The sequence below is a fragment of the Falco naumanni genome, chromosome 4 (assembly GCF_017639655.2).
Source record: "Falco naumanni isolate bFalNau1 chromosome 4, bFalNau1.pat, whole genome shotgun sequence".
Taxonomy (NCBI): Eukaryota; Metazoa; Chordata; class Aves; order Falconiformes; family Falconidae; genus Falco; species Falco naumanni.
Genome location: NC_054057.1, coordinates 28,928,896 through 28,941,679, shown reverse-complemented (window position 1 = coordinate 28,941,679; position 12,784 = coordinate 28,928,896). Strand labels below are relative to the sequence as shown.

The following is a 12,784-nucleotide window of genomic DNA, read 5'->3' as shown; positions in this document are numbered from 1 at the left end:
AGCAGAGCAGGTCTTACCAGAAGAACATTCTCCTTTACTCAGTTTTAAACCACGTAGTCTTTGCATTGCTAGTTTTAAAGCATGTCATTTTTCCTTACCCATGTAAAGGAAGGGGCAGTGTGGAGGTCGAAATGAGCATCCCAAGGAGCAGAAAAGCTAGACCAAGGTCTCAGTGGCACACTGACCGGTGCTGGCTTAAACAGTCGATGAAGCCCTGTCCTTGGGCGCAGCTGTTCTATGCCCTCCTGTCAGCACATATAATGTTCTGCATCCCACTGTGGCAGAGAGGGTGAGAGATCAGCCTTTTATTGGAATGGGAATTGGGATCAAAACAGAGTTGCTGTTTATTTGTATTCACTTGAATTATAGCTCATCTGGTGAATATGCTGGAAAGCCAAGCTGGGCCATGTCTGAAAAGGTGACTGCTAAGACTTCGCTAGATAAAATGCAGTTGGCCTTCTGGCTTACACTTGCTCAAAGCTGCTGTGAAATGTGTGCCTTTAATAAATTCTGAAGAGGGAAGAGCTTTGTTAAAAATTCAGTCAGGGCTTTTTCAGGATCACGTGACACCTGTGTCACCTTCTGCAAGACTATACAGTGAAGATGGCAACACTGACAGCGCTGCATTCCACTGTGCTGCTGACCCTCTGAACTGTCCTGCAACGGGAGCTTAACGTGCCTTTCTCTTAACATAGCATCGAAAAAATTATTAACAAAGCTGTGTTTCCTACACCTGTCTCTACCTTTCAGTTCTAGCGCGCATGCCAATGAGGCATAGATAAGGAAAGACTGGGACTGATCTGGAGGCTGATAGCTGACGTGCTGGATCCTTAGCTACACCGCCTGAAAAACTCACATCACGAAATGCAGAACAGGGGCCAGATGAAGGTGGCTTGAAGCCAAGAATATGTTTTACTTTACAACTTCTGACTAGCTGGTTCTGAGAAGCATCACAGGGATAAAATGCTGAGAGAAGCATCACATTTCAGAAAAAAAAATAAATGTCACAATGTTTTTGCTAATAACAGGAAAACATTATGTGCAAGTGATATGTCAGCCTGTTGATATGATCTAAGGGAAGTGCAGAGAAAGACATGGGGTTTTAATTACATTTTTATTTCACAGGAATTGTGTTCAGTGCCATCATTCTAACAATGCATCTCACACAAAACTTGACCAGTGCACAACCTCATGCACTTACTTGCTGCATTATATTGACCAAACTTCAGGTATGTGACATTTTCTAGGTAATTCTGCTAAGAGGTGAATTTCTGTTGCAATTAGTAATTGAATTCACTGCTGTTACAATGGCTTTCAAATGTGCATCATATTATTACAATAACAAAGAAAGCAAGCAGGACAAAAAGAATAATCACTCATAGCTTCAGGGAAAGTAAAAGATAAATAATAACAGGAAATGTGATTGGCAAGCATTGCTAAATCAGATTTCCCAGCTCCTTGAGAAGTCACATCTAATAATAATGAATCCTTCCTGAGCAATGCTTAAAGAAATATTTATAAAAATCTCTTATGGCATCTGTATGTTTTATTACTTGGAATATACTGACATTATTTGACATTACCAGAAATGAGGAAGAATGAAGTAAGAATGTTTGCCTTATGTTCAGTAATGTTTAAGTATTACTTTCAAGTACAAAAAGCTGCACAGTTGTGAGGGCTGTGGAAGAGTAAAATTGTTTTTAATAAAATCTCATAAAGCTCAATCAGACCATGCTTCAAAAAAAATGTGGGTAAACGGTTACCTTTTTTCACTTCACATTTTTGTATGTCTTTTTATCTTACTGTTGTTGGTAAATGAGAAAACTAACTGTGAAGAGTTTTCTCATGATTTTAATATTAATTAAAAAAAGCTTACTGTGTGAGAGAGGTCTACCAGTGAGGAGAGCAGTGGACAAGAATTCATCAAACCACATTTTCCTTCATATTTCACCAATGATCCGCACTGTAATCTTGTGAAGATTATAAAACTGTCTTGGCCCCATACATCTCTAACATTTCATTCTGTTATTCTGTTTCAGCTATAAACTCACTGGTTTATGGAGAATTTATGGTGGCCAACACAACGAAGCCTGAGTCTTAGTTCTGTAGCTTAAAGGAATAATAGTTTCACCCTTTTTCTACCATGGATCTTAATCAGAATTGCCTTTCTTGATATGCTCCACTTTAAAAGCTTGCATATGGCATTTTTTTCCCCGTAACTTCCCCAAAGTTATTTTCCTTTGACTTTTATCAGGCTGATGTTACGTTTATGTGACATTACTATGCAGCGGTAGATACACTTGGGTTTGAGGGATGTGCCTATTCCGTACATTAGGCTTTACGCTTGTGTTTTCATTTTGTTGCAGAATGTTTCTCTGGACGAAGCTACTTTAGAGTCTTTTCCATAATCTTTATAGTTACCTTTCTGATCGGGTTGCTTGTTGTCCTTATCATCAGGCAGATAATTCTGCAGGGGAGTAGCAATAAAGTTAAATCTTCAGCTGATTACAGAGTATCTGCAACAAAGAAGGTAATTGATTTCAGAGCCATCATATTCAGTATCTTTTTGTTGCATATAAAAGTTAGCTAATTGTTGATAAAAATTGTATCTTCTCCTTCAAGGATAAGATGTTTTTGCCTACTGTTTGTACAAGAACAGTAACATACAGACGTGACAAACCAGAGGAAATAAATATCGACATCAGCAAGTTACGATTAAACGAAACTTTCAAGTGTGAATTCTGAAGACAGTGTGTTTTCTGCAAATGTCAATTTCCATCATGCTCGACTTTTTAAAAGTTACCTTTTGTACTCTGTCAGAGTCTTGACTGTTGCCATATGGGTTTGTGTTTTGTGTTTTGTTGAATACTGTAACAAAGTGACATGTAAGCATATTCACGTAATGTGACTATGTTTGAAACTATAGCTGCTGTTTTAGGGTGGGGTTTTTTTGGTTTGGTTGGGTTTTGTTTGTTTTTTGTTTGAAAGAGAAATGTGCATTACTACTGTTGAGGAACATTAGCGTCGATGTAGCACTTTAGCGTATTCTAATTTATTTAGTTATGGCCTAGAATGTAGACATGAACTGGTCTGACAAAGCACTGATCTCACTCTACATGTAGCTAGTACTGATGTGCTCTGTGGGAATGGACAAAAGCTGTGACTGAAATATTAACATTGCTATATATTATAGCAAGAGATGAAACTATTCAAATGCTCTTAAATAGAGTAAATGGTACTTTTATATTTCTCTCAGTTGACAAATTCCACTGATTTGTCTGCTTTACCCTCTTAGCTTTTCCTTATTACTTAATAAAAATGACTGGATTAAATGAGTGCTTAGTTACTGGTGTGGGTGTATAGTTGTGTGTGTATACACACACACATGCATGCACACACACACAGGTAGATAATATATATATAGTTTTTTATATGTATGATGTCACAAAGATAATTTATACTTGTTTCAACATAAAAACTTTTATACAAATTTTAAGGTATTTGGAAGCTGAGTGGCTGCAGAAAACAAGAGTTTCTCTGTCCAGCAGCATAATCTACATGATGATCACTGCCGGCTGACTACACCTTTGGAGTCAGCAGCACCAACTCCATTGCAAGTAGATAAATTACACCAGAGCTGGTTTTGGTTTGCTAGCTACATGTCAGTGTTTTGCCAAATAAGAGCTTTGTTCTTTTTGTATGACGTCAGACATAAGTCTGATTTCACACACATGCTCTTTTTTTCTATGTAAATTAGTTGACAGGATTACTTTTTGTGAATTCTTACCTAACCACTTCAGGTTTTGTGACTGTGCATTGGGAAATGTGTCCAGTGTGATGTGGAAAAGAACCTGCAGTTTGGAAGAAGGTGAGGAAAACAGGAGTCTTTTTTGTCAAGACAACACATTAACTGACTTCATAAATGTCGGATCAAATTCTGCCTTCAGAAATGGGCAAAAAGTCTTCTAAATACGGTGGGACCAATATAAGCTTATCTGAGAGCAGAATTTGAGCTACAAGGTCAAGTAGAAGCATTTTCTTACCCCTGAAACCTGCTATAGTGGTATAAGACATGTTATTGTTATATGCTAGTTGGAGAAGTCAACCTGATATATTAACTTTATACTGCCAAAACCCTACAAAAATCTGACCAACTTCCAATGCACTAACATCTTGCTGGCAAAAAGAAAAAATCATCTCAGAAGACAGTGTGCAGTGTATCATTTTAGCAACATTAATTACTGATACTAAATATTAGTCTGTACTTGTCATAGATAGGAATTACAGAAACAAAGCAGGACGTCTTTATATGCGTTTTTTAGGAATTGATATATATTTGTATTTCCTATTCTGTTTTTCTCCTGTAAATTCCCACTGAAATCTGAAAAGTATACATGTGAAAGGAAGGCAGGACGCAGAACAAATGATCAGTGTTATGTTCACAATTTCTTGGGTCATGGATTAAGTGAGATTGAGAAAAATAATACAGAGACAATGAGCCTTCCAGAAATTGTCATAAAAGCTTTAGTTCTTAGGGATTGTTTTTTAAAAAAGGTAAACTGGAGTATTAGATTCTCTAAAGCAGTCTTCAGTGTAGCCCCTGAGCTTTCCACCATACAGGTAGAAGTGTCTCATTTAAAGAAAAGGGGGTTTCATTACGCTGACCCTGATTTTACTGATAGGTTAATTGTATTATCTTAATTATAGATTAACTCTGCAATCTATCAAGTATACCTTAAACTTTCATTTTCTTTAAAATACGTAGAACGGTTTTCCTCCGGTGTAAATGAACAGATTCTAAACAATTCATTTCAGTGGGTTAAAGAGAAGAGATTGATAAAGGTTTATCTGCTACAGCCCTTGTCACAGTTCATTAGTATTTTTAAGTGAGTAGGAAACAGTCTGTGGTTGTTTCACTTAACAAAAGAAACAAACAAAAAAAATTAAAATCTCAGCAGAGAATATCTGAGTATATAACAAAACATGTGACTATGTTCTTTAAACAGCATGATAGGTTTTTTTAACAAAAAGAAATCCTCAGAATGTATTTCTCATAATGGCCTTTAAAGTGTTTACTGAAGTGATAGCTAATGTTTTTTATTTTGAAATTAATTTTCACTGTTAGAGTGAGTTAAATTATGTAGGTGGGGGACAGCAGAGCTGAGTTCTTTGTGGAAGAAAGAGCTGAGTTGTAACAGCCGTCTTCCAGACACATCTCAGTGCTAACTACTTTTCTTCTGTAGCACTTAGTTGGCATTGCAGTGCTGCCTGTGAAGGCGTACGGCCAGTATTTCCTTATCAGACACCTGTCTGAATGTTTAAAATGCTCTGGTCAATTCGAGCAAGCTCACAGGACAAATTGCACTGTAAGCAGCTTGCTGTCCTGAGGTTAAAAAAAAGTATACTTTTTTAAAAAAAAGGTTTTTAAGGAAGGAAAAAAAAAAAAAAAAAAAGCTTTTTTGCATCTCCCTCATGGTTTTGCTGCATTGTGGAGGAGGCTAGTGAAAAAGAATAAGCTGCTGCTAATGTGACAGGTCAAGGCTTTTAGAAGGCCCATGGGGAGCTTACACAGAGCAGGATCCTTGGGAGGAGGCTTTGTTTCTAGGGATGGAATCTATCCATGAGAAACTCTGGCTTTGCTTGGTCCTTGTTTCCCTCTGCCTTTGACCATGTTTTTCAGAAGAGCTACTGCAGGAGATGAATAGCCCAACAAAAGCCTCACTATTTAGGGAGCTGTGTTCCCTCAGCACATGACCTTAAATGAGAAAGCAGCCTGTAATTCACAAGGAATTTCCTTGGCGATTGCAGAAGGACTCTGCTTCCTATAGTGCTTAATATGGGAGATGTTAAAGACGAATTAGTTCATATTAATTTTCAATGTGTTGTGCGTCAAAGATGCTCATAAAAATGTGTGTGTGTGTGTGTAATATCTAACCTCAGAATAGAACATTCCAAACTTCTTATACTGGTCTTCTTCAAAAACTGAAAAAAAAAGTCAAATAATTCAACTGTGTGCCTGTACCCAAAAATATACAGGCAGATACTGTTGTATCTCATCATTGGTTTGGAGAGTTATTTTTAGATTTGCTCCTGCAAACAGAACACGTGCATGACTTTTCACAGCAGATTTGTTAATGTTAAAATCCATATGTATACTTTTGAAATTCTAGTCTCACTTTTTTTACCTTTAACTGGCTACTTGTCTAACATTTCAGAAATTACATGTTTATGCAATGAAAAAGCATGCATTTTACTTCAGATATTTTTTTAGAGACTAAAATGAAGAAATGCTATGAATTGATTATTTCCAAGCATGGTGAGTACATTAATAACATTGCAGCAGAAGTGTGTGGGAAAATAGCTGGTTCGTCCAGAAAACGTGCACATGGTATGCAAGGAATTTTCATTGTGCCCAGCTGAAATTCCCTTACGTTCACAAGGAATGTTGAGAGTGAACCTTAAAAAGGAAGGACATTTGTATAGGCATAGTTTACATTTTATCCATTATTTTCAACTGGATTTATTTTTTCCTCTCAGTGGTGTCATGAAAACCTGCTATGTAAAGTATTCTTCGGACTGCAGTGGAAAAAATCATTTTCCCAGTCTGGTCATATATAATATTTGTTTCCTGCATGGTGTGCATACCTAAATGTAGATGTGTTGCAAACCGTTGGAGTGACCATGTGAAACAGCTTCAGGCAACCGTAGTCCTAAAGCAGCCGTAAGGCCTAGGGATGCCCAAGGCAGAGACACGGCTTGGGTGCAAGTGCAAGGGCACTGCTGCTGGCGCAGGGACTTGAAAAGGGACAGCATCCTCAGCAGGCACAGGGTGTCCTACAGTTCCCCACAGCATCCCCGCAGAGATGGTGCTCTGAGACCACGCTCCATGTGTCGGGGCAGGAAGCCTGGCCAGCGGGCTGGCCAGCAGGGCTGCTGCGGCTCGTGTCCCAGGCGCTCGGCCGCGTGTTGGCACCGCATCGCGTGCAGCCGCGAGCCACAGCACTGCAGCTCTTCGCATCTGTACTGCTCGAGAATCCTTGCACATGACCTAGCAAGGGACTGCCTGTGCTGGTACGTACTGTCAACCTGGGTGCTGCAGACCTCCGTTAGAGCTGCTGAGAAGTCTTCGGGCATCTGCCCTTCAACTTCCCACCAGGCTGAGGATGCTCACCAGCCAGCCTTAAGGAATGTAAGCTGTAGCTGGGGAAGGGCACTTCTTCAGAGGCATTTGTGCTGAGTCAGTGCTGAGCGGCACTTACTCTGCTCTGACTGTGAGCGAAGCATAGTGCCAGTGTTCTGGCTCTCTGTTTGCAAGAGAGGGGAAAGATTTATTTGCTAAGCAGAAATGGAGCAGTAGTTAAGAAGAACACTACTTTTTAACGATGATCTTGACACTGCTCCAATGCACAGACATCTCGTGGATCTCACAGAGAATTGAAATTCATGGAGAGGGAAAAAAGGTTAAAATTAGCCAGCGTGAATGCATTTCTATAGCGAGCCAAATCAGTGGGGTTTCGCTGGGTGCAAGCCAGCTCAGAATGGTTGGCCTTTATGGGGGGAGGAAGGGGGGAGAAAAAGAAAAAAACTAAAATAAGTAGATTCTTAAACTTTGGAAACACTGCTCTGGATTGCAAGTTCTCTCTGTTTCCTTTTCTGCACACACTCAAAAAAAAAAAGGTACCTACTTACTAAAAAAAAAAAAAAAAAAGTCTGGCATTTGTTAAAATAATGGCTTCTACCCAAATCCTAACATTTCATCCTGATATCTATATTGTGTTTGGGCTGTTCCAGTTATATTTTGAAGGTAGATGTTGAAAGGTGAAAGATTCTTTTGGGAAGGCATTAGCATTGGATGAATTCACTGTGCTAGCATCTTCTTCGCTTTTACTTACTACTGCTTCAAAAAATAAAGCTACTTTAAAGTGTCTTATTTAGCAATGGTGTGACAGCTATTAATAATACTACAGTTTTTAACTTTCTATTTAACATATACTACCTTTTGTAAAAAAATATATACAGATAAATAATGTTTCTCTAGATGTTATGCATAAAGAATGTTAGGAAGGGAAGAGGTTTAAAATAAATTTATAACTTCTTACTGTTCATTTTACATTTTAAATGATACCTTTAAATCACTACTTCTGTTTGTCTGGAAATATACTGAATATTTTATTATTTAAAATAGTATACTTTTATAGCTGTTTATTAATTTCAGTTGACTACTAACTTCTATTTTGATATTTATTAATGAGTTGACACTGTAGTATATTGAGATGTTTATTTTTCTATCAGTCAGAGCTGTAACAACTATGACATAGCATTATTTTAATGCAACATCATTGTACTTGCTCTCTAAAAAATAAAAATCGGTATTTAATCCATATGGATTTTTCATATTTTTAGTGTTCAATGTCTGTGATAAGTTAAAGAAGAGATGCTCACTTCCTTTTAAAAATACAAAGCACATTCATTAAGGTGCACAGATGTCTGCAAAGGGAAGCATATGACTCCAGGCATTTTAAAATGGAATGATACTGTTTCAGGAGAGATAAAATATGAAGAATGCCATGTTTATCAGAGGTAGGCACACAGATGAATGCATGCTCTGGATGAAGGTTGGGAAGGTGGGGAGGAACACAACAGCAGTTAGCAATTCGTAGGTGCAGCTGGTTTACCTTGCCCAACCCAACTGAAAAATGAATGCACCACGAGGTGCTAGCACTTTGTAGGGGACAAGAAGATACTTCTTGTAGAAATACAGTCTGTAGATTGATAGGTGATTACAATAGCCTTACTTGTGCGTTCCGTTGTTGGGTGGTAGAGGAGCTGGTTTTCGGGGAAGGGTAAATCACAGATGCCTCATCTATGCTGCTCACTGCAGGCTTAAGTTGCTTTATGAGTACTGATGAAAGCGCACCACTGGATTGGGAACGTGACGCATGTTCTGTTCTCAGGCAGTATCAATAATAGCATTTGCTTTGCACAGTGCTACAGAAGCTCTCATGGAAAGGACTACAGACATTCAAAATTTGTGCTGTAAGACTATGATGCCTCAGTAAGAGACAGTGGCACTAAGACACCTGACGCATCACTGGTAAAACTAGCTGTTCACGCTTCTAACATACCCAGTTTTTGCTCTGGGGGTGAGAAAGAGAGAGCTAGAATCAAGTGACAACTGATACATGCTCAGTCATCACGTCGGTTAGTGTCCAGGACTTAACAATGTAATAGAAAAACTCTGGGAAAAGGTATACATCAAAACTAGAATTTAAAATAAGTATCACAAGGATGATCTTTTCATCTTTGTTGCTTCTTCTATCAAGGTATGGAACATAATCCCAATATGTCTGATGAGACTGAAGGCTGAGAAATTTCCTTTCACAGAGGCAGGAATCATCAGCCTTCACTGACACACGGAGCAAGCACATGCAACCAGTCCTATGAAATGAGAAATACACATTTTCCTGAAAAGTGCTTTATCGAGGGAACATTAATGTTATCTCCAACTGAGAGAAAACATAAACCTAGGTCTGAATTTCAGACATGTGATTTAAGCATGAAACGTGAGCTACAGACATAGGGTTTAATTTTGCCATTTGATAATAATCTTGAAATCAAGGTTAGTGTTAACACTTCAGTTGCCTATAGACAGTGATCCTGGCACCAAGGTGTATTGCATACCCTGCATGTTACGGAATAATGGTAAGTGATCTGTATGAAGTCTCTTTTTTTCCTTCCTGTGTCCTGAAATCCAGCAAGTAAATCACACCTATATACCTAAAAAATGTCGAAATAATGACAGATAGGGTTTGTGACACTAGTACCATTGTATTTAATCAAATGTTATTCATATCCACGAAGTTGTAAGTGAGGGCACAACAGTGCCCTAATTTGGCTCTAATGTAATGCAACTGCTATTTTGTTGCAGATACCATTGACAAGAAAAAGACTTGCTGCTCAGTCTCTCCAAAGAGGAAAGAAACCTAAATTACAGCCTCTAAAGCCGGAGGAGGAAAGAGATCCTGATTTCAGCCATTTTTTTGACACCAGTCACGTAGGTGCATGCTATTACAGAATTTCTCTCCCTGCATGATTCCCTCTGTGGAAGGTGTAGAATTTGATCCAGTATACAGAGAGGGTGGCAATAGGGACAGGCGGTTTGAGTGAAGATTTGAATATGCTTGATGACAACCAAAAAGCAAGGATTAGAATTATGAATAAAAACTTTGTTAACAGACTTATTTAAACTAGTAAGGAATTAATCTGAGAAGTGGGTTGTTTCTTCTGCTTTCAGGTCTACAACAAAGACAAGAACCTTGGAAATACATTCCTGCTACCCTGGGTTTAAAACCAAACAGTTTTAAATGTATTGTATTAATTAAATAAAGAATCTAGTTTTACAGAATCCCAAATGGTCTGAAGCTGTGTTTAGAGTACAGGTACTGTCAGTGTGGTACAGGGGCTTCTGGCTGCTCATCTTCTGCTTGGGAGTCTTGGGGTGGTCCAGGCTGGGCTGGGCTGTATAGAGTTCGCGTTACCTAGACGTAGGCTGCCAGTCTGATTTATTAGCACTAAGAGGGCCCAACATTACCATCTCCTGGCCCGTCATCCCAGGGAAACTTCAGTGGGTGGCAGAGAGCAGTATCTTTTTGCAAACCATTTTGTCATCTACTCAGCCCAGAGCATAATATGGCCTCTGACTATTTTTTTGGCCTTGAACTGCATGATTCATGAAGGACAGTTACTGTTTAATAAAGATGATGTGTATGCAAGCTGATAAAACTAAATGATTAACCACAAAAGCATAATATTGCCAAGTTATATCACATATGCTTATTGAAATCAGTGCATCTGATGTATCTCTTTCAGCCTTGCAGTTTGCCAAGTCCCCCTTTTGGGGCCCGAAGTCTCATCCCTAAGCCTCCTGTTTATGCCTCAGCAATCTGCAGAGCCCAGGACCTGTTCCTGAGGGAGGTTCCTCTGCTCTTAAGGCTTCTCACAGGAGCAGCCTTTCCCACAAACTCACATCTGACTCTTTAACCTTTGACCATAGCCTTAACACATCCATCCTGAAAGCATCATCAAGGCTGTAACTTATGTGGCCAAACTACTGAGGAGCCAGGGGACATGTCAGAGGATGGGTCTTCCACAGAATTTTTAGACACACACCTTCGCTTTACTCTGCTCTGGACAAAGCATGAATTTCAAAAACTTCTGAAACTCAGACGTGGGGATCTCTAGATTATCCTTGTCTTCAGAAGTGTTTAAGGTCAGCTTCAGTCCTTGAATCAACCTGCAGCTGCACCCAGGTTCCGGTGGGGAAAAAAAAAGAAAAAAAGCCAACTAAAATAAATACTTTCAGTCTTTCTCAGCTTCTTGTGAATCTCTCCATGTCTGAATTGGGCTATCAGAGAAAATTTCCTCACTGTGTCTTCTTTGCAAATTGCAGACACTGAATCAGAGGGCTTCATCAGCAAACAGCTGATGAATACAGCTTTTTTATTTTTGGGCAGACAAGAACAAGTTATAAAGTCTGTAGTGCAAAGCTAAACTGAGCATCTCTGAACCTGGTCAGGCACAGTCACATTCCTCTGCTCTTTTCCAATGCTAAGAAGTCATGGCTATTTCTTGGTGAACTAGCCAGTCCTCGGATACCCACAGGGATTCTCCTGCTGTAAGCTTCTGCAGGGTGTATGCAACATACAAAACCCAGAGACACGTTTCCTTTCCAGTACCACCATTCCAAAGGCAATTTCTATAATTTGTAAATATTTCTTTGTGTATACCTTCATATGTGTGTGTATCTGCATATTCCATCCAAATTAACTTTTCCTCAGCATCAGCAAGTCCATCTCTGATTGCTAAATAGCCTGTCAGACTAAATTATGTCCATGCACTATGTCTGCAGGTATGGTCTCACATACCTTCTTTATATGTATTTAAAATGGGATTCCTACCATAATTTCCGACGGATAGCAGGATCTTCCTTTAAAACTTCCTATACATATCCCAGTGTCTGTTAATACCTAAGCTGCTATCGTGTTGAAACCATGACTTGAAGTGCTCCCCAGTGTTCATCCCCTTGAGTCTTTGTGCATGAAACACAGATGCAGCACCTTACACAAGGATTCTTGGTTCACAAAGAGGTTCTAATCATTATGTTAAAAATAATAAATCAATATTTTTTTTAGTCAGTTTATTCCTCATGCCTTTGAAAGTGGGGTCTTGCTTTTTAAATAGGAAAGAACCATTAGGTCAAAAGAAAGAAAAGACAATGCATCAGACCATTTTGCAACTAAAAAAAAGTGGCATTCTCAGAAGGAAGATTTATTGTCATATGACAGACTGAAAGTGTTTCACACTGCCTAAAATGAAAACCACAGAGATTAAATTCCAAGGGGAGGAAAAAGAAAAAAAAAAAAGGGGGGGGGGGGGGGGGGGGGAAAGAACAAAGAAACCTTTAGTTTCAACTATTTTGTCAAAGGTTCAATTCTGTGAAATTGCCGGGCCTTTGTGGTTTAGCTGAAGACTGTGTTAGGAGTGAACATGCTAAACATCTTTGAATAGTGAGTCCGTAAGGTCCCCTTTGAGATCAGATACAAAACAGATTAGTAATATTAATATAACATGTGTTATATTCCTTCTTCAAAAAAAATTTGTATCTTACAGAACCTGTTTGGCAAGCTGAAACGTAAGAATCTTTATTTATTGTCTTAGCTGATGTTCCCTCTTGGATTTATGCTAGCAACTATTGTGGAGTGTTCTTACATTTTCTATTTATCCC

At 38.8% G+C, this 12,784-nt stretch overlaps 1 protein-coding gene across 8 annotated transcripts in view; it reads left to right on the top strand.

Annotated features, from left to right (window-relative positions):
- Positions 1–12,784, top strand: part of ITGB8 (integrin subunit beta 8) — a 68,800-nt gene that overhangs the window by 38,968 nt on the left and 17,048 nt on the right. For 2 of the 8 annotated variants that reach the window (XM_040593798.1, XM_040593793.1), the window contains exons 12-15: positions 1,126–1,229; positions 2,367–2,530; positions 9,929–10,058; positions 10,295–10,401. In XM_040593798.1, the coding sequence (XP_040449732.1) occupies positions 1,126–1,229; positions 2,367–2,530; positions 9,929–10,058; positions 10,295–10,386 (490 nt within the window). In that variant the 3' untranslated portion in view covers positions 10,387–10,401. The other 6 variants (XR_005827822.1, XR_005827821.1, XM_040593795.1 and 3 more) reach the window with 6 other exon arrangements.